General features: G+C 43.8%; 1 protein-coding gene across 2 annotated transcripts in view; it reads left to right on the top strand.

Moving 5' to 3' along the window:
• SORCS2 (sortilin related VPS10 domain containing receptor 2) overlaps positions 1–26599 on the top strand; it is a 129178-nt gene that overhangs the window by 69709 nt on the left and 32870 nt on the right. For both annotated transcript variants that reach the window (XM_079983492.1, XM_079983491.1), the window contains 10 exons: positions 873–937; positions 2772–2890; positions 4201–4290; positions 6300–6479; positions 7482–7628; positions 14275–14377; positions 20326–20402; positions 20949–21040; positions 24121–24228; positions 24863–24983. In XM_079983492.1, the coding sequence (XP_079839618.1) occupies positions 873–937; positions 2772–2890; positions 4201–4290; positions 6300–6479; positions 7482–7628; positions 14275–14377; positions 20326–20402; positions 20949–21040; positions 24121–24228; positions 24863–24983 (1102 nt within the window). The remainder of the gene's footprint in view (positions 1–872; positions 938–2771; positions 2891–4200; positions 4291–6299; positions 6480–7481; positions 7629–14274; positions 14378–20325; positions 20403–20948; positions 21041–24120; positions 24229–24862; positions 24984–26599) is intronic.

Genomic DNA, 26599 nt, shown 5'->3' with positions numbered 1-26599 from the left:
ATTAGAAATAACTATTAGAAATTTATTTCCTGCTTTTGTTATTTTGAAAACAAATACAATTACTTTTTAGAAAAGGAAGGATTATGTAGAAAGGAAAGGATAAGTGTCATGAAGGGAAGGCCACACACAGGCTGCATCAACAAGCTTTATTTCAGAGCCTATTTCTTTTCTGCTGTGGTTCAGCTTCCACTAACACCTACGTTGTTTGTCTTGCTATCTGCTATGATTGAAACCAACAGTTAATTATGTCATAGTGAAGGGATGGGGCTTGACTGCCCTGAACTGCCTGTGTATTATATGGGAATGCATATTTTTGCATGTGTGCACAATGGGAATGTATGTGTTGCTTGCATGTAACCTACAATGGAGTTTTAGGGATAATCTGGACTCCTATTTTTGTGTTTTTCACCTTTTACATTTTTGGAGATACAGTGGTACCTCGGGTTACATATGCTTCAGGTTACATACGCTTCAGGTTACACACTCCGCTAACCCAGAAATAGTGCTTCAGGTTAAGAACTTTGCTTCAGGATGAGAACAGAAATCGTGCTCCGGTGGCATGGTGGCAGCAGGAGGCCCCATGAGCTAAAGTGGTGCTTCAGGTTAAGAACAGTTTCAGGTTAAGAATGGACCTCCAGAACGAATTAAGTACTTAACCTGAGGTACCACTGTATTATACTTAAAAATCAGGAGGCAGAAAAAATGGTGTTTTGCTTCATGTTGTGAGCAGTTGCATATAAATCCTTCTGTTTACCTGCTGCCCTGAGCTCCTTGGGGAGGAAGGGCAGGGCATAAATATAAGTAAGTAAGTAAGTAAGTACCCAAGGTCTATAGCTGTCCTGCGATAAGTTTTGGTTTCATTATGCTCCCAGGGCAGTTGATGGAGTTGATGAAGACCCTAATTTGGTTCACATGGAAGTCCAAGATCCCAGAGGAGGTAGGCATTGGGGAGGTGATCCCCATTTCCTGCTTTGTTTTATTTAGAAACACACTTTTCATATATCATAAATTTGTTTTACTTATATGTATTCAGCAGGACTATTTTATCTCTGTTGCCTTGCTACTGCAATGGCTGGATGACCTGTCATTGTCATTGTGAACCTGTGTTGATGATTGTGGCTTTTCAGATGAGATAAGTCAAATCCTTGGCTGCAGACGTACTAGCTCACATGGCAAATATATATATATATATAGTGTGAGGCACAGAGTTCACAGTGCAGGCCTGCTTTGTACACAATTACAAGTGAGGATACGCAAATAAGAATTAGGTGGATGGAGGTTTCCACCAAGCAGTCCAGCCCAGGAAAGCTGAGCTCCGTTAAGTATGCTAACGTTGCCAGGCAACCAAGAGGTGTGTAAGACCTCTGTGTTAGGAAAGTTTCTACATTACTGTAATGTAGAACTATAGGATGAATTGGAAGTTCTTTTTGAGTTAAAGTCAAGCCACCATACTCTGCTTCATTGAAAGGGCTATAAAGATGGTGATCTGTTCTTGCTTTTTAATAATGAACATGTAATCCTAATTTTTAGGGACGCAGGTGGCGCTGTGGGTTAAAGCCTCAGCGCCTAGGACTTGCCGATCGAAAGGTCGGCGGTTCGAATCCCTGCGGCGGGGTGCGCTCCCGCTGCTCGGTCCCAGCGCCTGCCAACCTAGCAGTTCGAAAGCACCTCCGGGTGCAAGTAGATAAATAGGGACCGCTTACCAGCGGGAAGGTAAACGGCGTTTCCGTGTGCGGCTCTGGCTCGCCAGAGCAGCGATGTCACGCTGGCCACGTGACCCGGAAGTGTCTCCGGACAGCGCTGGCCCCTGGCCTCTTAAGTGAGATGGGCGCACAACCCCAGAGTCTGTCAAGACTGGCCCGTACGGGCAGGGGTACCTTTACCTTTACCTAATCCTAATTTTGATTGAATCCTGAGCTAAGGTCAAGTTCATGTGCTGAAATAATATGTGGATAGTGTCCTTCTTGGGCTATTTGGAGACCTGAGAAAGAGTTGCTTCCTTCTACCAGTGCTTAGAACAACGAGTTCAAGCAGAATATGCTTCAGGAGCTGACTGTCCCCTCACCCATTGCTCCAAGAAAGGAAGAGTGGCCTTCCACTGCTGCTACTCAGTACCAACCACCTCCAGAAGATGTAGGCCATACTACACATAATGCTAATCCAGGCTCAATACTACAACTGGGGAGGTAATTTTAACCTTTCTGGAGCTGCTGTGATCAGCAAAAATCCCCTGGCCACCAGGCTGCTATTTGCATTGTGAGGGAAGTCTTCATTGGTGGGAGATTCCCACCCTATGCAAATAGCAGCCATGGGGGTGTGTGGTTTCTCTAGTCTGCACAGCAGGGAAAGGGTTTAAGTCTACTGACCCTTTTAGTCCTGAGGACACACCACAGCTTCTACTTGCATTTGTAAAAAAGATCCACCCAGCTTAAAGTTATGTGATTCAGTGTCATGGGTAGTTTGCCTCACAACTGGCAAACTGCTTTAAAAGGAGAAAAGCAGCTGTCAAAGAAGTCAGGCACAGGGCAGCAAAGCAGTTCTAATGGGCTCCCATCCATCCCCCAGAATCCCTGACTTCTGAAGGAGGACCCCCGCCCACATTTATATATCATTAGCTACTGGGTGATAGATTTGTTGGGCAAACCTTTTGTGGCATGTGCATTTTCACAATAGGTCAACTTAAACTGCTTCAGGAAAAGAATGTTAGTAGTTTAAAATAGCGCATCTGTTATTTATTTGCATGGTACCTAAATGTTTCCTGCCCTCTCTAGGCTTTCGCTACATGGCTTGCCAAATTCAGAACTGTTCAGATAAAACACCGAGAGCCCTCTTCATTGATAGCATTGACAAAAACTCATTGACAGTGCAGGATGACTACATATTCCTTCAGGTAATGCCACTCATGGAAGGTAAGTTGCAAAAGTTTTAATGCAACCCTTAGCATATTTGCTCCCATAGCGTGGGGCTTACTGGCCAGAAAGTTTTGGTTTGTAGCCTACGTGACATAAGGACCATCAGAACCAAAACGGAAATTTATTACAAGGAACATCTTTTAAATGGCCACATAACCCATTATGTTTCTTTGAAGATCTATGACAGGCAAAAGTGCTAATACCTCAACATGCAGCTTCTTTTGCCCCTTTTATAAGGTCTTCAGTCAAGGGTCACTTGCAGTTGATGAGAGGTCCCTGCATTGCCTGTTGCGCCGCCCTCCAAAGGGTGGAAGACATGGGGGGGGGGACACACACACACGAGAGTAGCAGTTTGAGTCAGGCCAAGCTGGGATGGGGTTTGAACCAAGTTGACCTGGTGTCAGGGTTGGTTCAGATGCAGGTCAGCGCTCAAGATGCAGAGACAAGCAGAAGTGTTAGCTCTTTATTCAAGAAAACAGCATACCAGGCAGCAATGCCCACAAACAAGATTGGCCCCCATGAAACAGTTGCCAGGACTGTTGCCTTCTACTTCTCACTAAGTTTCCCCACCAGCTCATGTCTCCCAAACAGCCTTAACCTATGTCAGGGAAGGGCCACCTGTGCTCGTTGTTATGCAAACGCAAAGCTCTCCTTGACCTTGGAGATGGGGGGGACGGGAGCTTACTACAGTAGGAAAGACAAGCTCTGTGGATGTGACTGCAGCCTCTGGCCTCTCCTCCTCTGCTCCGTGTCCTGAGTCTGCATTGCTTTCTTTGCTCTCACTCAGGCCTGTTGCTTCTGCATCCTCCAACCCTTCTGCTCCGCTTCATCCTCTGACTTGTCCACCCTCTGGGTTCTAAGCCTTCCTTCTCAGATCCCTAGTGGGCCTCCCTAGTGGGCTCCCCAGCTGGTGCCTCCCACCATGCCTCTTCATCCAGCTATTCCCTGATATTTGAGGCCTCCTTCAAGTGGAGCAATTCACATTTCAAGTCCCCACTTTTGAAAAGTCACTGCCTCTCAGCAGGTCAAATTTCATATGGAAAGGAGAATTTGTCTTCAGGGAGTGAGAGTCTCTTTTGAGGCCACCAAATGAATTCATGGTGGAAGCAAGATTTGAACTGAGAGCTTCTTGATTTGTACCTCTACACTATACCAGCATTATGTTGAGATACTATATAGTGACATTGAAATTTCTAGTTTTAATCATCAGTAATGAGCTTTGTTTCTTTAATAATTAGAAACTGATGATACCCACTATAAAACGGTACCAACCTTTTCTCTTTCACAGACATCATCAGTAAATCAAACAAACTATTATGTGTCTCACCTTCGGAATGAATTTGTACAGATGAAATTGCCAAAGTATGCATTACCTAAGGTAATTATCCACAAAATTCCTGTTCCTTTTCTTAGCCCAAAGTAGACTTGTTCTGTGCTTTGCTAGATTTTCCCACTAATTATTCTGTGCAAATGTTTAAATACAAGTAGATAGCTCCCTGGTTGCATGCGTTCGGCACATGTGCGATCATTGACATGTGCTTTGTTTTCATCTCTGGAAGGGGGCAGAATGGGGCAGGGCGGGCTTGTACACACACACCCTTCTAAAAAATGTCCATTTTAGAGCCAGTTACCTGTCAAATCTCTGGCCAGCCTCATTAAGATTCTCTTTTACTGAGCTGCCTGGTTGGACGATACAACAGAGTGAAGACACTCTGTATATGTGGACAACCACAGGTGGAGGACATCTCACACTATTTACTATACTGCCCACCATACACTGGACCCTGGAGGCAGTTTCTCACACTACCACCCATACAGGAAAGATGTCTCTCCCCGGCAAAGAAGATCCTATGACTTCTTAGCAATGTAAACATTTCAATGACTCACAAAGTAGCCGTTTTTGCTCTAGCGGCCAAAAGAGATCAGAAAGACGACCCTGGACAAAATAGCATTGAACTGTAAGGGAAACACAGAGATCTAAATAGACACTATTATTTGTGGTGCAGCATCCCTTTACATATATTTATTTTTTATTCAGATTTGTCATGGCCAATGGCTGGTACAAAAGTTATTTACTTACACACCCCATCGAAGCACTCAGTGTATCAGAACACAACCACCACGCAAACAGGGAGTTACTTGTAGTTTACTTGCCCCAAACTGATAGTTGTTCCACTTCACCCACAGCCCAACACTGAAATACCCTTATATGAAATTGTGGGAAGTGTATCCCCACATTCTGCCTGTGTGTAATAGTCCCCTCAGAGCTTGAGGTCTAGATATCTGGAGGATCACCTACTTCAGTATCAGCATGTTGTCCATGCTTTGGGATCTTCTTTGGAAGCCCTTCTCCATGGGCCCCCACTTCCTGAGATGAAGTGGATATAATCTGCAAAGGGGGCCTCCTCAGGTTGCTGCCAGATAGCCTGTTTATCAAACATTCACCCTGCAGGGACATTTGACAACATTGACTATACATTGAGCATCCATTATTATTTGTATGTGGATGTGTCAGACAATGTTGTGTCAAGCGAGAGTGAGTGATGTTGATACCTGATAGGTTCCAGAGAGGATGCACTGAACTCAGGAACCTATCATGATCAACAGTGACCATGGGCTTAGCTAAGTCTGCCTTTCTCAGTCCTCAGAATTAGATATCATCAACCATGGCTACAAATTCCGTCTCAGTCCCATACACAAGTTTAGACCTCAGACTGGGCATCTGATGTGTGTGGCAACCATCTATTCTACCACTTCAACCCAAAAGAAGTAGATAGAGGACAGGCAGTTGTTGTTTGGAGCATAATTTCTTGGTGCTTGTTTCCTGATGAGAGGGGGTTACTACAGTTTAGGGAACCAGCCTTTCAGAGTATTCACTGCCTATGTTAACTGGTACAAGATTAAACTTCTCATTCATCAACGTGGATTGCCAGGGGCCCAACCTACTTCTGATTCCCTGCAGCTTCACAAGCACTTCTGCATCATTGATTGATGCATATGATCTTTCTGACAAGTCATACCCCCATTCAGTATCCAACATGGGTAACTTGCTGTATAATCACACAAGCAATCCCAGCTCCCCCTTTACAGAGGCTATCATTTCCGTTCTCCTCAGTCCATGTATCTTCCTCAGAGATGTTGTATCTTGTAATCATATGGAAACAACAGAGTCTTATCTATTTTGTATAGCAGATAATGTGCTAGCAGATAAAGCTACATATTCTTTACCCTTCAGTTTTTCTGTTCCAAATAATACATGTGAGATTGGTCTGCGGGGTGAGAATTATAATAGTTTTTTTTTTCCTGGCATCTGGCAAGCGTGAGTTGGTTGTAAATGCTGTCCTGTCTGGTACACATTTTATTTTGTATTGATCTTTTCCCCTTCAGGATTTACAAATTATCAGCACTGACGAGAGCCACGTGTTTGTGGCTATCCAGGAATGGTATCAGACAGATACTTACAACCTTTACCAGTCTGACCCACAGGGCGTCTCCTATTCCATTGTGCTAGAGAATGTCAGGAGCACCAAGCAGCCTGAGGAGAATGTGCTAATAGATATTCTGGAGGTAAAACGCTCTTCATTTATTAGGCCCTCGTTTTGCTGACTCTTCTTGTTCCTTGATCCTTCTCCTTTGACTACTTTTGAATCAGAACGATTGTTCCTCTTTTTGCTATAATGGAGCAGTCATGTTAGTATAAATACACCTTACCCCTTTTGTGAGGGTGCTGGTTGAACTTGTTGTCTCTGGCCGTGTGTGTGTGTGTGTGTGTGTGTGTGTGAGAGAGAGAGAGAGAGAGAGAGAGAGAGAGAGAGAGAGAGCACCTTTGGGGGTTCATGGAGCTCCTCCAACCTGTAGAGGGAGGATTGTTCAGTGTGCAGCCTCTATTTGCATTGGCCTCATACACGGAGTGCCAGACCTGTTAGTGTCTTTCTGCATGGTCTTTTCTAGACATCTGAAATCTTATATGTCTGTAACCCAAAGAATCTTATTTATTTAAAAAATTGGGCATTTGTACTACCCCCCCTTTCAAAATAAGGGACGTGACAAATGCCCCCAAATAGATAAGGGGCCTCCAGGAGGTCAGAATTTGGTATATAACTAGTCTGCTCTTGATTACTAGAACTGCATATTTCTGAGCTGCATATTTGACTCTCTCAGAATAAGAGGTAAGAATTGCCTCCCAAAGTATTTAAGGTATTTGCACATTATCTAAACAGCTAAAATTTAGTGCCCAATATATCCTGAGCACTGTTTAGCCATAGACAGAAGTCGGATCTCTAGACCTATCCTTTGTCCCTATGCTTAGCGGAATATTCAGTCTTAGGCATGTGAAATACTTATTCTGCATCTAGTACAGTTACCACATGCCCAGATTGGTCCTTGGATTGGATTACATTATTTAATCTAAAGAACTTTCAGTGATATAAAAATAAATGGTTATGCAGATAAGCAACTGGCATACTTACTTTTTTGTTATTCAGTAGCAAAAACTGCCATTAAATATATGTTAGAGAAGGCTATGAATACTGCTTATTAACCTTTCTACATTTTGTGTTTGTAATGTAGATTAGGGGAGTCAAAGGAGTGTTTTTGGCTAATCAAAAAATAGATGGAAAAGTTACCACTCTTATAACATTCAACAAAGGCCGTAACTGGGACTATCTTACACCTCCAGCTGTTGATATGAATGGTAAACCAGTTGACTGCAAACCGGTAAGCATCTCCACCCCTAATTTGTAATGGCAAAAATAGTTATAATATATTACAGGTGTTGGGGTTTTTCCCCACCCTAAAATGTTTGTTCAGATTTTAAGGAATTAATCTAAACATTCAGCATAACAATCCAATTTTCCTAGTACCTTTTCAAGCTCCAGATGAAGAATTTCACAGTTTAATGTTCCTCCATGAGACAATTCCCTGCTAGCAGTCCGTGAGAAGGCCAGCCTTGAACTCTTCTCCTGGACGTGCAACTTTTCTAGGCACAGATACATTCCTCAGCCCCCAGGGATGCCGTCTGAAAGGAATCCAGTACAGTAGGAGCTGCATGTTGTGGTTCTGCTGGATGTTCAGACTGAGTCTCCTGCTCTGGAATTTACCTGGATTTGGAACAAGTTTTGATTGATCAAATATACAAATCTGATTAGAATGAGAGAGAAAATAATATTCACTATCTTTCAAGCAAAACAGTATTTGTTCTTGCATAGTATGACCAGGAAATTTGAATATGAAATTTGGATGTGTCTTTCTTCTATAATCTCAGCGTCCCTTGAGACTATGCAGTTTTTCTTATTCTATTGCTGTTTCATAGAATTGATGAAAATAAATAAAATAAAAAACCGGATCCATGCTGTAACATAAAGCAGCAAAAGTTTAAGCTCAACAACCCCATTAATTTTGTTTAAATGGCCAGTCACATACAAATTTTCAGGTCCATTGAGAGCTGTGTTAAAATATTATATTAACTTAGATTTCTGAAAAGTAGCAGTCTCAAATAAAAGAAATCAAGATTTATGTGTTCTGCATCAATAATAATAATAATAATCATAATTTTATTATCTATACCCCTCCCATCTGGCTGGGTTTCCCAGCCACTCTGGGCAGCTCACCATTAGTTTTTCCCATTAGGCCAGACTAATTACTATACTATATGGGATTGAATTGTTTCTACTTCCTAATTTTCATTTAAAACAAAACAAAACTCCAAAGGGCATTGTCAGAGCTGCCTCTAGGTCCCAGCTCACAGAGGACCAACGCTAGGCTGTCGTAATGTACAAAAGTCTTTATTGAAGTTCAATTTCCATTTCAAAGCCGCAGCGCGCAGCCCTACGTCTTAAACCCTAGATCGGCGAAGTCCCGTCTGAATCTCCTCCCCTCTGACACCAGTTTAAGATCCTAGCCCTGCTCCACCTTTTCCGCTGCTCTCTCCTCCTCTGGGTCCTCCTGCCCGCTGGGGCATTGCCCTTTCTGGACTCTTCCGACGCTGAGTCGCTTAGCTCCTCCCCCTCCCTCCGGCGGGCTTTAGGACCCGGTTTCCAAATCCTCATTCTCTGCTGTCCCATGCTCCTGCACATTTGAACTTGCCTCTCGCGCCAACCCAGTGACCTTCCTCCTGACCGTTACACTACTTCTGTCACTGCTTCCCTCTTCCGGGATACTGGCCAGATCTGACCTCCCCTCCGTTGCCTGACTCTCCGATGGAGGCGTGGTCAGCCCTGACTCCTCTCCTCTCCCTGCTGGGGGAGACGCTACTCCCGACACCTGTGACTCTTCCCCCCCCACTATGCTCTGGTGGGGAAGCTGGTCCTGATTTCCAACTGCTGCTCTGGGAGTCCCCGCTGGCCCCTTGCTTCTGGGGTGTCCCCCTTGGGACCCCCCTTGCCCTGGCCACCGGCGCCCCCTTCTGTGAATCTTCCGATTCGCTGGAGAGGCTCATGGAATCTCTCGGTCCACTGCCATCTTCTCCTACGCTGCCCTCAGATTCTTCCCCTTCACTCTCCATCTCCCCTCTTCCCTGTGCTTCTGCTCCTGAACCCCTGACAGGCATGATTTGGTATTTGGGACAAAAGGCGGAACTTGATCACTAAACAGGAGGAAGTGGGGGCTGTAGTGACATGGGCTTCAACACCAGCCTCTCTTGTATAAGAAATGTATTGTAATGATTTTAGAATCATAGGATCATAGAACTGCAGAGTTGGAAGGAACCCAAGGGTCATCTAGTCCACCCCACTGCAGTGCAGGAATATCAGCTAAAGCATCCATGACAGAGAGCCATCCAACCTCTTGACAGTAGTCCATCCAACTTTCCTCCATCCTTTCATCTTCCCACAGGTCCTCTCCTCGCTTATATCACAGAATGCACGAGGAGGACTTTTTTTGCTTTATTTCCCACACTTTCCCCCCTATATGAGGATTGATTACTGTGTTTTTCTAAACTGTTCTGCATTAAGGGATTGTGTGTGTTTTGTGCTGAAGAGATGTCATGGAATACTATAAGTATTTTATCTATGGAGTCAGCTGTAGAATGTTTCCATCAGTCTGAGTTGATGCAAAACACCAGTTTGTTTGAAAAACAGGTTCACACAGACCTTAGAGCAGGGTTGGAGAACCTGAACTGCAGCTGCTATCATGCCTGATCTTATGGGGCTGTTAGGGCAGTCTCCCCTTCTTTTTTTCCTTTCGGATTTTTTGTACTTGTGTGTACCTTGGGATTATCCTAAATCTGCCACTCTTGGTGCAATTTAGCTACATAAATATAAGCACAGGAATTATTAGTACAGTCGTACCTCTGCTTATGTATCCCTCTGGATATGTAAACTTTGGGGTGCAAACATGGCAAACCCAGAAGTGTATACTTCCAGGTTTTGCCACATGCGCCTGCGCAGAAGCACGCCTCCGGTTACAGACTTTTCGGGATACGGCCAGGCCTCCGGAACGGATCCTGTCCGTAACCAGAGGTACCACTGTATATAGATAGAGTTATAATGTTGCAACACTATAGTGCAATATCATTATAACTTAATGTTATAGCACTATAATTTTTAAAAACAATTAGAATGATAGGATTATAGTGCTATAACACTCTTTCACATTAAGTAAGAAGTATAGCTAGAGAAGCATTTTAGCTCTGATTAAAATATTGATTAAGGTAGGCAAATAAAGGGACAATAAAATGCCAGTCACTGCATATATTATAATGAAGGTGTGCTGAACTGTGATGTGTTCACCTGCCCCAGACTGAACTGCCTATTTCAAACCTCACGCTTTAAAAAAAAAAGACAGTGTAGTGCTAAGGGCATGTACGTCAATGAGAATTGCACTGTTCTTCCATTCTTCAAAAAAAAGGTGGACTTCCTATGGTCTGAGAAAAGGCAGAAGAACCACAGGAAAGATACTGGGTGCCAGTGATTGGATGATACTGTTGTGTGGATGTCCCATAAAAAGTGAGTGACTGAAGCATGGCAATTCCACAGTTAATGTCTAGTGTGGAAGCACCCAAGAACAGGGGTAGCTGTGTGGAGGACATAGAATTGGGAAACCTGAGGAGATGGTTAACCAGGAGAAAGAGAAACTTGGAGTTAGGGAACCGAGATGGGACTGCTGGAGGACAAGGGGAGAGAGTAGTGAAGTAAAAGCAAGAATCATAAGGGAAGGAAGGAAGGAAGAGAGGGCAAAAGCGTTGGGAAGAAAAGAGGCAGGTTGCTGAGGAGAGATGGGGCCAAGGGTAAGAGCAGGAGGGAAATTTATCCTGTCCTTAGGGCAAGGCAGGCTGTATTGCCATTGACAGTAGAGGTGGTGGGGGCTGGGGGTCTAAGTGCTGAACAGGCAGGTGAGTCATGCTAAAATGCTTAAGGACCTTAGAACACAGAGAGGCAATGCATATGAAGAAGTAGGAACTTGTGGAAATGAAGGGTAGGGGCAGCATAGGAGCGAAGAAAGAGTGGCAAAAGAGGAAGTTGTTTGAAACTCAGCCTCAAGAGAGCCCAGGTCCAGGAGAGGCTGTGAGCGGCTTGAGAGGAAGTGGAAGCTGTTTTGTGGATTAGGGAGCCAAAAGGGGGTGAAGTACCCTAAAGCAACTTCTCAGAGTGTTGACTTTGGCAGGGGTGACCTGGGACGTTTTGCTACTGTAGGCAGAACACCCTGTCACACCCATCAGTGACCTCTGACACTCCTCCCCCAATTCCAGGCCCCTTCCCTGCTCCTGCCATTGTGCTCACGCTGCCACCAGCCCAGCACCACAACTGCCCCCTTGCCTGCAGCTGCACTCATTCTGCCACCACAATGCAATGGCGAGGGGACAACATTAGTGGTGGTGGCAAGAGGGTTGTGGCAGCAGTAGTGGTGACATGGGCAAAGCCATGGCAGGGCTGGCAGCAGAGCATGGGCAGGGCAGGGCAGAATCCGGCTCCTGGAGCAAATGGCTTTGCCTTCCCTCATGGAAGCTTGACCTTCAGGGTGGTGATTTGTTTCCTTTTGGTGCAGCCTTCTAAAATAATGATTAGAAGTGCTTGGGTCCTCCTGAGATCTGGTGTGAAACTGAATTTCATAAATTCATCTGAACTAAGCACGACAGAGAAAGACAAGAGAGACTGTCCCTCTACAGGCAGCCATTTCTAGTGAGAATTGAGAAACTGGAATAATGGGCAGCATTAGTAGCAGTGGGCTTCTCTTTGCTTCCTGCCTTCCTACCACATTGATGGTGCCCAGGAAACTTTGCCTTTAGCACTCCTGCGCCAGCCAAGGGTAAGTTGAAGAGAATCCCATGTCTGGCTCAAGCCCCACCCACTTGCTTCAAGCATATAGTCCAGAGGCTGGCAGATACTGGGGGCTGAGACTTCCATCATGTCAGCATTGTACCATTTTACTTCACCATTGCTTATTGTTGCTATCCCCCCCCGATAGTGTCCTAGACCAGGACACTACCAACTCCGATGATGCCAGAGCGACCCCCACTGACTGGAGGGGGGGCTGTGCAGGGGGAAGGCTGGCTGGCTGATGCCCCTTGCCTGGGGGCAACAGTACAGGACAAATCTGTGAGTTAGTTTAGCTCCTGGCCAAGGATGCAGCGGGTTGAGTGCTAAGGAACTGGCTCTGCACACACTTTAGGCACCTGTGGTCTTTCTGAGGGCAGGGGGAAAGAACCCAACATCATACTCTCTTTCTGGATCCCCAGTTGAGGCACAACACCCACCCTGGGCTTCCAAGTTAAGATACTGAAAGGTGCTGTGACTCATCTCCAGAGTCATTGGCATTTAGAGCCAGTATTTTGGAATCATGCCAGAGTACTCACAATGAGTTTAAAACTGGGCCTGAGGGTTGCACCCCCTCAAAATTGTGCACGCGGGGCCATAACCCCCTGACCCCCCCACTTAATTAGCACATTCTGAAACAATCCATTGAAATGCAGTCATCCTTTGAAATGCACGCTTTTGCAATTGATATTTTGCAATGCCATTCTACAGCCAAGTGGTATGTACAAAAATGCATTTACTGGGGGTAAAGTGTGCATATAAATGCATATATTAGTGAAAATAATGTATGCACTGTGTAGGGAGAAATTGCATACAGATATGTGTCTGTTAGGAGAGATTCTCTGATAAATTTTAATGGGAGCCTTTTTTAAAAAAAAGAGTTGTGAAAATCACAATATCTGGGCTCATCCACACTTCCTTTTGTCCAATTGCTTCCCCCCAGGGAAAACCAATCTTTAGTTCTCAGCTGGAACAAACTACAGGTTTTCTCCGGATTGATGTTTGCTCTGATTTAGAGTGGGGTTTCCCTTGGGAAAGGAGCAGGGCAAGGGGAAAGCTGCTGGGACCCAAACTTTCTAGACACAGGACAATCAGAAGTGTAGATGACCCCTCCCTTAATACATTTGTGAAGTCCCAGATCTAAGCTTGAAGTGACTCCAGCGAATGACTGAGAGGGTGATTCTTTGTTGGAAAAAAATGCAGAAAATATTTTTTTCGTCAGATCCTCTAATCATCAACTGTGGATCTTTCTTTTGGAAATGTAATGTTTCTATTACAGATTTTGATTATTATTGTTTTTTATTTCTATTGATGCACTCTTAGGGTGAAGAGCAGGATAGAAATATCAATGATAAATAAATTGTGAATAAGAATAAGCATAGTTTACAACTGATGACCACACATTATCATCTTTGGAAAAATGTGGTTGGTTAACCCTTGGTTTTTATTTTTATTTTTATGGAAGCAGAAGGGTGTGAGTAACAGGGATATTACTTTTGATTTTGCAATGAATCTTCTTTATTTACTTGTAATAATCGCAATCACTTCCAAACCTGGAGGAAGAAATTAGATACAGTAGAAAACCACGGGGTTGTCAGATATATATGGGAGATATGTCTTATCCCAGTGCAGAAAGAAGTATAAATGGAATTACCCTGAACTAGGAGAATTCTCTTTAAAATATATTTCTCAAAGTCACTATGGTGACTATGTAAAACATCCCTGTGACAACACATTTTTGCTGGTTAGTTAGTTGATTATGTCTTGATGTTTTTTCCTGCTACAATTTCAGTCTGATTAAGCAAAGGATGGGTGACTTTTTTAAAGACCACCAAAATCTAAGAGTGTAGAGATACAATAGGGTACTATCTCAGTACAGGGTCTGCTTCACTGTGCTGTTGGCATTAATGCACATTACATCAGCACAGGAGCAGTAGTCAAAGCAGAAATAGTAGCTGTACTAATAGTGTGTCTTCATGAAATAATTACCCTTGTCTCTAGAGAGAGCTGTCATTACATACCATTTACCCATAGTGTGTGGCTGTTTCAAAAATTAGAGGCATTCCTGCCATTCTGCTAAAAACAAAGACTTTTCTTTGTTATCTTTATAGCCTGATTGCCACCTTCACCTCCATCTCCGCTGGCCAGACAATCCATATGTGTCAGGAATGGTTCATACCAAGGATACAGCACCAGGACTCATAATGGGGGCAGGTAAAAAAAGAGAGTGCACTTTGTGTTTGGTGTTCATTGATCAAAAAGTTACATAATATTATATGACATTTAACCAATTCTCCATTGCATATTATCTATCCATATAAAGCAGTTAACTTACTTCACGTGTGCATATTATTTTCATTGTGCTTGAAGGATTAAGCAGCACAGAAATGACCAAGGATGGGGCTCTCTCCTCTGTCTTGCTTTTACCTTGCTGTACCTGTTGATGCCATCACCACAGATGCCACACCCTAGGTGGAGAGGAAAAGGCAGTGTATCTAATTCTTTTTATTCCTGACAAGGAAAAGAAGAGGTAGTGGCAGCAGCAAGCACTTAGTGGGAGGAAAGTGGGAGCCACTGGGTGCTGTGTGGAGTATTGTGTCCCCCTCTTTCTCCAGGCAAGTTGAGCACCAAGTGCACTGCACCCAGAGGGGGGGAGAGAGCCCAGGGGGAAGCCACATGACGCTGTGCAGTTCACAGACTCACAGCCCTTGCACTCTTGCCCTGAGTGCAGAACATCCAGTGGGAGCAAGAGAAACAACCCATGAGCAGAAGGGGAGATGGGACAGTGGGGTGGGAGCAGGGGTGGGAGGCAGAAGCTGGGGGTGAAGGACTGAATCTGTCTGTTCCTCCTCTTCACTACTGTAGTTCACGTATGAATTAACTGAAGTTTGAAGACAGACTGAGATATTGTGGAACATAATTAACCAAGTTCATGCAAATGCTTTTTGCCATAATAAATTTATCCATGATAAATTTCTGCTGCCCTAGCTTGGTGTAAGGCGATTCAGCTCCGTCTGAACAAACAACCTGGCTCTTTCCCTTAGTGCTCCACACCTGGAGTAACTGATTGCAGACACTTTCCCAAGGCCCTACCACTGTAGTGTTGCTTGCAGGGGGTGAACCAAAAGTGCCATTGATACAACATCAGAGCCACTGGGAAAAAATATTTGCCTATTCAGTGCACTACCTTTTTCTTGCCCTCTCTCTCAGTTGACTTCATTTCCCTTCAGTGATAGCACTTTGCCAAATATTATTGGCTATGTACTGTAGTGTAGTGATGTCAACCTGCTCCTGCTTAGCTTGGATCACACATGTGACTAAACCAGGAAAGAGACTGTAGCAACCACCTGGAGAAAAACAGGGAACACCAGCAACGCCAAACAGGATTAAAAATTACATTCTCACGATGGAAGTGTTTTTCACATAATTTTTCCAATCCTCCCTTCCTCTCAGTCAAAAAATTTAAATGAATGGATATTGAATGCAAATCTGTTCATTATTAATTACTTTGAAAGTGACTGAAGTTGCACTAGCACTGTATGAATTAAAAGGAAAAGGAAAAAAGAAACAAGTTAGCCTACAATTTAAAAACAAGACACAAAAGGCAAAGCCCTTTAGAGGTCACAGGGAACCCTGGACTTATCTACACTTCCTCTTCTCCTGCCGCTTTCCCCTAGGGAAAACCACTCTTTAGTGTTCAGTTGGAGCAAACGGCACTTCAGGTTTCCCCTGGATTGCCATTTGTTCAGATCTTTTGCTAAAGAGCAGGTATTCCTTTGGAAAGGAGCAGGGCAAGGGGAAAACCACTGGGACCCTTGCTTTCTAGGCACGGGTCAAACAGAAGCGTGGATGAGCTCTTTCCCTGATGATGATGATGATGATAATGATAATTTTATTTTATTTTATATTTTATATAACCACCCATCTGACTGGGTTCCCCAGCCTCTCTGAGCACTGCCTTCAGATGTCTTCTAAAAGTCAGGTAGTTGTTTATTTCCTTGACATCTGATAGGAGGGTGTTCCACAGAGCATCACATATAGCATTTTAGTGCAGAATGTGTATAATCACTTTATGCAGCAGGTGAGAGTAATAATCTTTTTGAATGCTCCCTGGACCCAAAATTAATTACTTTTTTTTTAAGTAGGTGTATCAAAAGCTAGCATATCAGAAGGCATAGCCCTCTCTTTAATATGCCTGAGTTTGTTCTGTTGGAGCATTCAAAGCAGTCTGGAGCAGTATAGTGCAGAATTCTAGCACCTCATTCTCTCCTCAGATTTTGCACAAAATAATTCTGAGAACCAGTTGAGGCCTTACTTCCACCCTCACTTCTGTGTGCAGGGAGATTGGGAACAGACCTTTGGCTCAAGCCCCCCCCCCCTCACCTGACCTCATGGCACATAGAAGGGAGGTCCTGCAACTGGAGAATCTTGCATGCATTTGTACCCTGGATCTTTCTTTACTTTGCTTCTTGGACTGGCTTTCAGTGTTTTTTTATGTTCCTGGTCTTACAAACTTAGAGGCATGTGCGTGATCAAGGCCAGAACACAATAAGTGTAGGACCACTGTCGAAGTGTAGGATGAAGATGCAAGCTCAGCAACTGATCAGAAAACACCAACTTTTGTGTTGATGCTTGTAGTAAATTGTGCAGCCCAGCAAGAGACAACTAGTGGCTTCCTGTTAGTCATATGTGTTGTTTTATACCAGTTCGAGGAGCAAACTAGAATTTAAAATGTGGTTCTTACTACTGAAGTGAAATGGGGTGTCTTTCATATCTGGAAAGTTACTCTTGAAGGCGTCGAGAGAGAGGCAGCAGCCTCTGCAAAAAGCCTTCTGTTCTCTGGTAGTCAGAAGAGGCAGCCAGAGGCTGTGCAATTAAAGTTCTGGGTTTGACCAATAGGAAGTCACTTTGGAGGAGACAGTCAACATAGGCATCAAGACAGAAGATGAAACAGCAAAAAAATATATTGAATTGTATTTCAGAAAGTGGATTTTTACAAGCACTGAAAGAAAGTAAATCCCTGTGGAATGAAGTGCTTCATTTTTGAAGTGTGATACCAGCGACACACACTAGTGAGGGGAAAGAATGGCAGAAAACTAAACTGGCCGCATAGGGACCTTCATAATTATATGAAAACTTACTGTTTGTTTGTATAGACTTACTGTCTATAGAATAAATTTCAAGGAAGTAGACACTGATGTAGCACAAGCTTGCCAGAACAGAATCGGAAAGTAAAGGCAGAGGATGGGTTGTTAGAAACAGGCGGAAGCCAACGCGATACAGTGGGACCATTGTTCAGCTCAGAAGAAGAGACTCGGGGCAAGCCTGAATTACTGAGACTGCTCAATTTCTGACTTCACAAAGAAGGAAAGTTGCGACATGATACTTAGCCACTTTGATCCAAACAATGATGAGGCCAACCAATGATGAGGCTCATGTATACATTGTTAATCCCAAATTAATTCAGATGAGCAGGACCTAGTAAGTGTCCAGGCCGGGTGAGTTTCCCTAGTTTCTTTTCTGTCATGGCAGAACTCCTGGGAAACCAGTTTCCTCCTAGAAGCCTGGAGAAAAACTAATTTTGTCCTTGATCTTAATAAGCCTGGGCATTCTTTTCAGAATGAATTAACAGTTAAATCAAATGGGATTCATTCAGTTCAATTTTAATTTGTTGAAACAGAATACACAGAGTATCAAAAGAATGTGAATGAAAATTGTTCTTGTTTCTCACATTTGTATCTATTTGTTCTTAATTGGTACCATTCAGAGTTGGGGGCTTACCTTCAGGAGTGGCAGTAGTGGTCGTGAGCTAACCTCAGAGACCCATCCTCATAGCTGTTATTCTCCCTCACCCTTAAGAAATGCTCTGAATTTTACATTGTCTTGGGGCATTCCAGTGAAAAAATGTTGTCTGCTATTTTAAATAACACAGCATCTCTGGGGGGGGGGGGGAGAGATGCGGGAATGGTAACCTCTAGAAGGACCAAAGTAAAACTCTCTTGCCATCTGAAAACTAAAATTAAGGGAAATAATGAAATGAAAGTTAAGGGTTTTTTTTTAAAAAAAAGGGCACCTCTGTAAGAAATGCACATCACTTGCATTAGTTGCAAATAGAAAAAGGATGACTAAGGAAATTTCTATTCCTGGAAAGGTCCCAGAGGAAATAACAAAAAAGCTCATTAGACTAGATTAAATATAGCAATTAATAGTGGTGAGTGTGGTTTTATACAAAGTTGCCATACAGCCCAGTCCTAGGCAAGTTTACTCAGTTTAATCAGAATTGCATCCTGCTATGTTCCATAAAAAATTGGGGTGAATTTGTAGAGTGCATTCCAGGATTGGGGTGCTGTGTTTGGGAGGGGCTTAGCATATTTGATAACTAATTATGGCAGCCCTTCGTCTTCCATACTGAGCCTGAACACTGTGGCCCTATTTGCATTATACAGTTATTCTATTTAACAAAATGTTGATTGAAATGAAACCTCTAAACGATTTACAAGAAATATTTTAAAAGTATCAGTAAAAAAAACAACAACAAAGTGATGAAGGGGGTGGAGCAACTCCCCTATGGAGAAAGGTTCCAGTGCTTGGGGCTTTTTAGTTTAGAGAAAAGGCAAGTAAGAGATGACATGGTAAAGTAAAGGTAAAGGTACCCCTGCCCGTACGGGCCAGTCTTGACAGACTCTGGGGTTGTGCACCCATCTCACTTAAGAGGCCAGGGGCCAGGGCTGTCCGGAGACACTTCCGGGTCACGTGGCCAGCGTGACATCGCTGCTCTGGCGAGCCAGAGCCGCACATGGAAACGCCGTTTACCTTCCCGCTGGTAAGCAGTCCCTATTTATCTACTTGCACCCGGAGGTGCTTTCGAACTGCTAGGTTGGCAGGCGCTGGGACCGAGCAGCGGGAGCGCACCCCGCCGCAGGGATTCGAACCGCCGACCTTTCGATCGGCAAGTCCTAGGCGCTGAGGCTTTAACCCACAGCGCCACCTGCGTCCCGAACTTAGATGGCTTTAAAAGAGAATTAGACTGTGGTGGTCCTGTGCTTCCAGCCATGGCAGAGCTTAGTCGGGGGAGAAGCCAGCCAACCAGCCAAGTCTCAGTGGGGTCCTTGCCCAAAGGCAGAGTCTGTATACAAGGTCCAGTCCCGTCCTAAGGTCAGGAGTATCACATAGTCAGATGGTCTGGGAGTCAAGAAAGCCGAGGGTCCAAGGTCACGAGAAGTAAGAAGCAGCAAGGTCTGGTCAGGAACGATGAATGTCCCCAGCCTCCCCAGTAGAGACACAGTCCCTCTCTGTGTTTCCGTTCCTTCAGGCTGCTGCTCAGCAGGTGAAGCAGACTCTTGGCCCATGACAGCCAAATTCAAGGAGGAGGGGGCTGTCAATGGCTACTGGCTAGGATGGCTATCCACAGTTAACAGTGGGTGGAAACCACTGGAGGAGAGAGGCTAATCCAGCAGGCTATTTTTATGTTCTTACGTTCTCATAAAGTACTTCTCTACATCAGCCAGTGTATGGGGTGTAACAGTGAGGAATATGCATATATGTGGAACCAGGCATGCTTAATCAACATAAATGATTAAAATGACTTTTTATGTGTTGGAAGCCGCCCAGTGTATGGGGAAACCCAGCCAGATGGGCAGGGTATAAATATTATTATTGCTATTGCTACTGCTATTAAAATGACATATGCAAATTTTTAAGAGGCTCTCATACAAGGAGAGGGAATAGTTAATGCAACTTAGCACTGAGACTATGCCAAGAAGGGATTACTTTAACATGAGAGAGAGAGAATAAGGGCAGCTCTCTGCAGCCAAAGTTGAGCAAGCCCCTGGCAGAGGAAATAAGATATTCTGCTTTGAGACAGAACTTGGACCACTAGTCATTCCATTTCAGTCATGCAGTTAAATGGTCTGGTAATTGTAAAGTCTTTAAATGTAATTCTTCAGAACTGCCTGACTCATTATTGGGTGTTGGGGTTGCTGTTGGGAACCTGGAAGACATAGGCAGCCTTTCACAGCTTTTGTGAGGCTAATTCTCATCATAAGATGAAAGCCCCTTGCTTATGGGGTTGGTGGGTTCTTGTGCTTATGGGGTAGGTGGGTTCTTGTGCTTCAGAACAAATAACCATGAGTAACCTTTGCCTATTTGGCCTTTGTTCCCAGGCAATCTGGGTGCCCAGCTTGTTGAATATAAAGAAGAAATGTATATAACATCTGACTGTGGCAAAACCTGGAGACAAGTAAGGAAAATGAATCTGTTATGTTGTGTTCGTGTGTAGATTGCTGTCTCCCTTTCCTTACTGGCGCAGGCGTCTCTTCTCATATTATTGCTGTAGAGCTCCCCTAGTCAGACTAACACTGCTATCCCTACCACTCTTCCTTGGGGGATTGCTTCTGGTAAAGTTGGAATATAAAGTGACCAGTGCAAACATTTGCCTCATGCAATTCACCCTACCGCAATCTGCTCTGAAAGATTGGGAGAGCCTCACATAGCTGCGAGCTGGGGGAGGATAGGGGAGATTGTTCCGAATAGAATGCTTGCTGTGATGGAATAAGCACCATAGACACAGAATTCCACCCCATATATTCAAACATTTCTTATGTATTTAAACAAGTCTAGCACAATATACAGTCAGTTCAAGGAAATGTGTAACCATTTCAGTGTTTTAAGGACTGGTCAACACATTTCATTAATAATTAAATATATAGCATGGGATACTTAGTAATACATTCCCCACCCCAGCCCAAAGCATGGTCATTTATTGGGTTTCCCCCCTGCTTTCTAGGTCTTTGAAGAGGAGCATCACATCTTGTATCTGGATCATGGTGGAGTGATTGTGGCCATCAAAGACACCTCTATTCCACTGAAAATACTCAAGTAATTCTACAGTAAACTTCCATTGCCGCATTTTCAGGAACAAGTCTATTCCATTGGTTGATATGAGTTTTTCCCTCCAGGAATTTACTAATCTAATATTTGCTCTGCAAAGATGATGGTTTGGTTATATTGATGCAGTAATAAACACTGGACCTCTCTGAATGATACAAAGATCATTCATAGATGAGGCAGGCTTTTTGTTGAGCATCCTTCCTCTGGGTTATCAGAGTCTGTTGCAGACAGAGGCAGGATGCTGAATGGGCAGTGCTTTGATCCCACTGAAACCTCCTTTAGGTAAGATATGAACTCTACTCACTAAGATGATCATCACACTTTTTGTAGGATACCCAGGCACATGTACAAAGCATACATGCATGCTGCACAGACCGTATTGTGAAGTTGAGTAGCTGAGGGGTGGAACATCACTACCATCCTACTCCCCTTCTATAAATATTCATTGTAGGCATGAGGATCACCTGAATAGTGTTACAGTGGGTAGGGGTTAAGCCTGTGAAGGACTGCCCCCCAGGTTAAAGCAGCTGAGTCATGTTTCTGTGCAGTGCTTGCTTTGTTTTCTTGCGTTGCTGGCAATATTTCCTTGAGTCATTCAAATTTTTAAAAATTAATTATTCCTTGAGTTATATGAGAAAATTTGTTTCAAGCTGGACTGGATAGCCTGGGTCACCCTGCATAGGGCTGGCACTTGGGGGACCTTGGAATAGGCTGCAGGTTTGGATGGGAACTAGAGACTCCTTTGCAGCCCTGTGCTTCTGTATTTAGTGTAGAGCCCTACACCAAGCTTTTGAGTTAGGCAGGATTCCAGAATGTACTAATTCTTCATGAATTCTGTTTTTTAAAGGTGGGGATGAAAGAGAAGCTACTGATAGATACTAGAGAATGCGAGGTCTGAGTACACACTTGGAGCCAAAAGAGACATTGCACTAAATCACTTGCTGCTGCATCTTTCAAAAAAACAATAACAGGTGCACAGTGTGATTTTCATCAGAACTGTATCACAATGAAAATCTCTCTCCCCTGTAGCAGTTGTTAGCTCCATGAGGAAAATGGAGCTCCCTTTCGCCTTAATAGAAGTTTCTCTCTCTGAACTTATCAGCAGTTGTGGAGAGTGGTATGTGAGATCGTACAGTTTCTGTCTACACTGTTCAGTTGGCCCCTCTCCCCAAGCCACAATCCCAATGAAAACGGCTCCCACACCTGCCCTTAATTGAAGTTTTTTAAACAACATACCGTCTAGTTTAGTGTCCTGTCTAGCAAGGCCCTTAAACTGTGGGTGGGGGGGGGAACCTCCTGCAGCTTCGGCCAGTGCATAAACCTGGGATTCTCCAGAATACTATAGGACTTGGAAAAATATAGAGCTTATCCACACTTACCTTTCCTCTGCTCTCTCCAGGCACAGTCCATGTGAAAATCTGCTCTTTAAAGCTCAATCAGAGCAAACAGCAGTCTGCAGAAAACCCGAATTGATGTTTGCTCTGGTTAAGCACTAAAGTGTGGGTTTTTGTGGGGAAAGCTTAGAGGCAAGAAAAAATCACATTTGAACATGGAGCTTTTAAATGCGGACCTGTGCCTGGAAAGAACAGAGCAAAAGGTAAGTGTGGATAAGCACATATATGAGAAAATTTGCAGACTCTGGACTAATATAAAACCCACCATGTTGATTTACTGGAGGAGAGGTGCTAACACCAACTTTTAAATTGCAGCTTACAGTGTAATGCTTCCATCTGTCTAGAGCAGCCTGTATCTTTGTTGTTGACCTCCATGCCTGGCACTCTGAATGGTGTCATAGATGTAAGGTAAATTAACAAATGCTAGGGTTTGGGTTATTTGTGATATGAAAGGAGAATACAAGTTGCAAAGGAATTCCTTGGTTGGCTTATGCAAACCAGCCTGGCTGGCTTAGTGAAGAACAAACCTAACATGGCAAAAAGTGTTGATGGGCCATTGAGGAGAGGAATCCTTTAGCCTGCGGGGGTGAGAGGTTGATGGGGTGCATGTTTGAGGGGACAGGAAAATGAAGTTTTCAAGCAAGGGGTTGCTGGGAGAGAGAAGGAGGAAGGATTGTGAAAATCCATCTTGGAGAGGGAGACGAAAGGTTGCCTGCACTGCTGTGGGCCATGCTGTAAGATCTGGACTTCCTCCATGCAGACTGAAGGTGTAAATAGGTGGGGAAAAAATATTTCGTAAAGCACAACAGTCTCCGCCATGTCTTCTACTTTCCAAAGGAACACAGAGAGAGGGGCAGGCACCTGACTTTTGTAACAATATGGACATCTTCATCATATGTGAAGCTGAACTTCCACAGCAGGTCACCAGAGTAGATGTTATAATGCTGGAAGAAATATTTACATGTATGTCTAAGAATCAAGACAGAAGTAAATCACAAACACTTTATTCTAAAACAAGTAGTGACATCCATAGCACAACTGAACACATATTCTTAGGTCTCACTATTCCCTATAGTTGAGTCTCATCTCTTTTTATAGGCTGAATCCCTTCAGCTGTTGTGACTCAGAGAGAAACCACCATAATTTGTCTATGCATGGCAAATTCTGTGTTCTTTCCTCTGGGGTGCTTATCAGTCATTGATTTACTGGTGCAGTGTGCAAGACATGCTATTCTACAATGGAATGTGAAGATTTCAAGTTTCTAATTTGGAGAACTGATATGGTTGTTTGAGGGAAATGTACTGGTGGAGAGATTTAGTTGACTGGGATAACAACCAAAATAGGCATCCACACATTGTGACCTTCTCCCTTCATTGCTGTCTTCCTCCTCCATGGCGGATGGATTCAGTACATTCAGTCTCAAACCTTTATTGGCATATAGACAAAACTCCAAAAGGTTCAGTACAATAAAATCACTCAGCAAAATCTGCACCTAAGAATTAAAATACATGCATCCTCCTTGCGTACATTCACAACTCACCTACTATGGGCTTTTAAAGTCCTATGGCTTAATTAATTATTTCTAATGGTGGTGATGATCAGTACCTATTTTCAAACCATTCTGTATAAATGACACCTGCAATAAATAAGAAACAATATGTTTTTCATTTACAGGTTTAGTGTCGATGAAGGCCAAACATGGAGCACTCATAACTTCACCAGTATCTCCGTTTTTGTTGATGGCCTACTCAGTGAGCCTGGAGATGAGACTTTAGTCATGACGTAAGTAGAATCTACTGCACCAGTACACAAACTGCATGGGGAAAGTTGGAAGTTGCCTTTAGAAGACATTCCTTGTTTGTGTGTGCGCGTGTGCGCATGCACACACCTGGGTATACATACATGTTACAAGAATCACATCAGCCTCCACAGGCAACACAGATTCTCACTTCTGAAAATTCTGAAGGTCCCCTAGAGATGGGCAGAGAAGGCTGTTGAGGATGACAAGGATACAGGCAGGGAAGGAGGAGACACTGGCCACCACTTGCCCCTGTATATCTTTCCTAGTGACAAGGACTCTCTGCCCAGAATGCATGAGTAAGAGCAGTTTCCCAAAACCCTGATTGCTGTTTGTTCTGATTCAGAGCTAAACCATGGAGACATCAGTGGGGCAAATGGAAGCGTGGATGAGCCCTGATTCTGCTCAGGCACTGTGAAGGGAGGGATAGGGACACAATTTGTCACTAATATGTAGAATTGTACACAAAATACTGTGACCACTAAAAGAGTCTGAAAATGCAACGTACGTTTTTACACCCAACAGCCAAAATAGAACTTATTGATTGGTGTTACTCTCCTGCATTTTATCCCCTGTTTAACTGAAATCTAATTCTGAAGCTTTTGATCTTTCTCTTAGAATCTTTGGACACATTAGTTTCCGCTCAGATTGGGAGTTAGTGAAGGTAGATTTCCGCCCTTCTTTTCCTCGAGAATGCACCGATGACGACTATGAATCATGGGACCTGACAAATCTACAGGTATAAAATAGTCGCTGCCACAACTGGTGACACTGGTCTGATTCAGTGTTACATGTACAAACCAGGGTGAACCCTCTCCTGCCTCCCACTTTGGTTTCTAAAGGGTGGATATGTAAAGCTTCCATTCATGGTCTAGATATAACAAGCTGCAGTTGCCTGTTTCATATAATTACAGAAAACTGTGGTGGTTTGCACAAACCATAGTTATTTAATAAGTCATGGTGTCATCCTGGTTTAATATCTTGGTTTCTTAACTAACTATGATCTGTAAAAACTACAGTTTTCTAATTTCAGACAAACTAAGAAACTGCAGTTTGTTATAAACATCAATTGAAAACTTTTTAATTTCCTCCTCTTGTAGAGGAAGGGAAGTAGGGAACATTTGATTCCAAGGCTCAAAGCAGCTTATGTATTTAACACTAAGGCGGCAGTCCTACCCTGCAGTTTAAGGAGTAAGTACCATTAAACTCAGCCTTTACTTCTGAGTAGACATGCCTCGGATTCAATAGGAAGTTTTTTCATGCCTAATTGTGTTGTGGGGAAATTTTCCACAGGGGTCACAGCACACATTAACCATTTCCTCCCTATCTGTGCCCCCCTCAAACAAAGCCAGCTTGCCACAGTAATTAGACAGACTCCTAGAGTAATTAGACTTTAAAAGCCACTTGTTGGTTCCAGTAAGATACTTTTTCTGAAGCCTCATTACTGTACTGTGGGGAGGGGAGGTTGCAGTCCAGATGGGGAAGCCTCATAAGCCACACCCAGCCTGTGGGCAGAATTTTCCCTACCTTTGGATGTTATTTGGGTTTCTAAATCTGTGTCTTGTTTATTCCCAGAAATTGTCAGGGACTGGGCAGAGGAGGAATGGTGGAGACGGCCTCCCCATCCCGACCCTCCCAGGGAGGAGGAAGAGAAGGACAGTTTAGATTTACAACAAGGGTTTAAGGGAGGTCACAGCTCAGAGGCAATGAGGGCGAAAGTTGGGAAATAATGGGAGAAGAGGAGGAGGAAGAGGAAGCATCTGGGGGGGGGGGACGGGACACAACTGATGGACACAGTGTCTTTAGAAAACATTCCAGACACTCCATCTCCCAGAATCCGGCAAGACTTGAAAGTAGAAGAGCAAAGAGCTCAAAGACAGAAGGCACTTGGAGAGATGATGCAAATGACGAATGAGAAAGTGGGGGAGGCGGGGTGGAGATTCACTTGGGACAGAGCCATTATCCAAGAGGCTGGCTTCTATAACCCCTCTCTGTAAATACTGAAGGCAAACCGTAAGAAACATTTCCGTGTCTTTGTACATTCCTGGGCAACCAGCCAGGGGCCACTGGAAGCAGCCTGACAGAAATTCAGGTTGGTAGCTGGCCATTAAGGAGTCACCAGCATTGATTAGTATAAATCAAATATTACCTCTACTAATGTCAACCATTTAAAAATCTATTTTTTTAAGTGCTAAAGAGAATTGGCTAGCTGTTAGCTAAGGTGAGAGAGTCTGCATTATTAAAAGCCATGTAGGCCAATTCAGATTGCTGGTTTTGACCTATAAAGCCTGAAATCCAGAAGGTGGTAATGTGAGAGCGGGCCTTTTCTGTGGTGGCTCCCCGCTTGTGGAATGC

Source organism: Podarcis cretensis, assembly GCF_951804945.1.
Source record: "Podarcis cretensis genome assembly, chromosome: 7".
Classification (NCBI taxonomy): Eukaryota; Metazoa; Chordata; class Lepidosauria; order Squamata; family Lacertidae; genus Podarcis; species Podarcis cretensis.
This window is presented reverse-complemented; position numbering and strand designations above follow the sequence as displayed.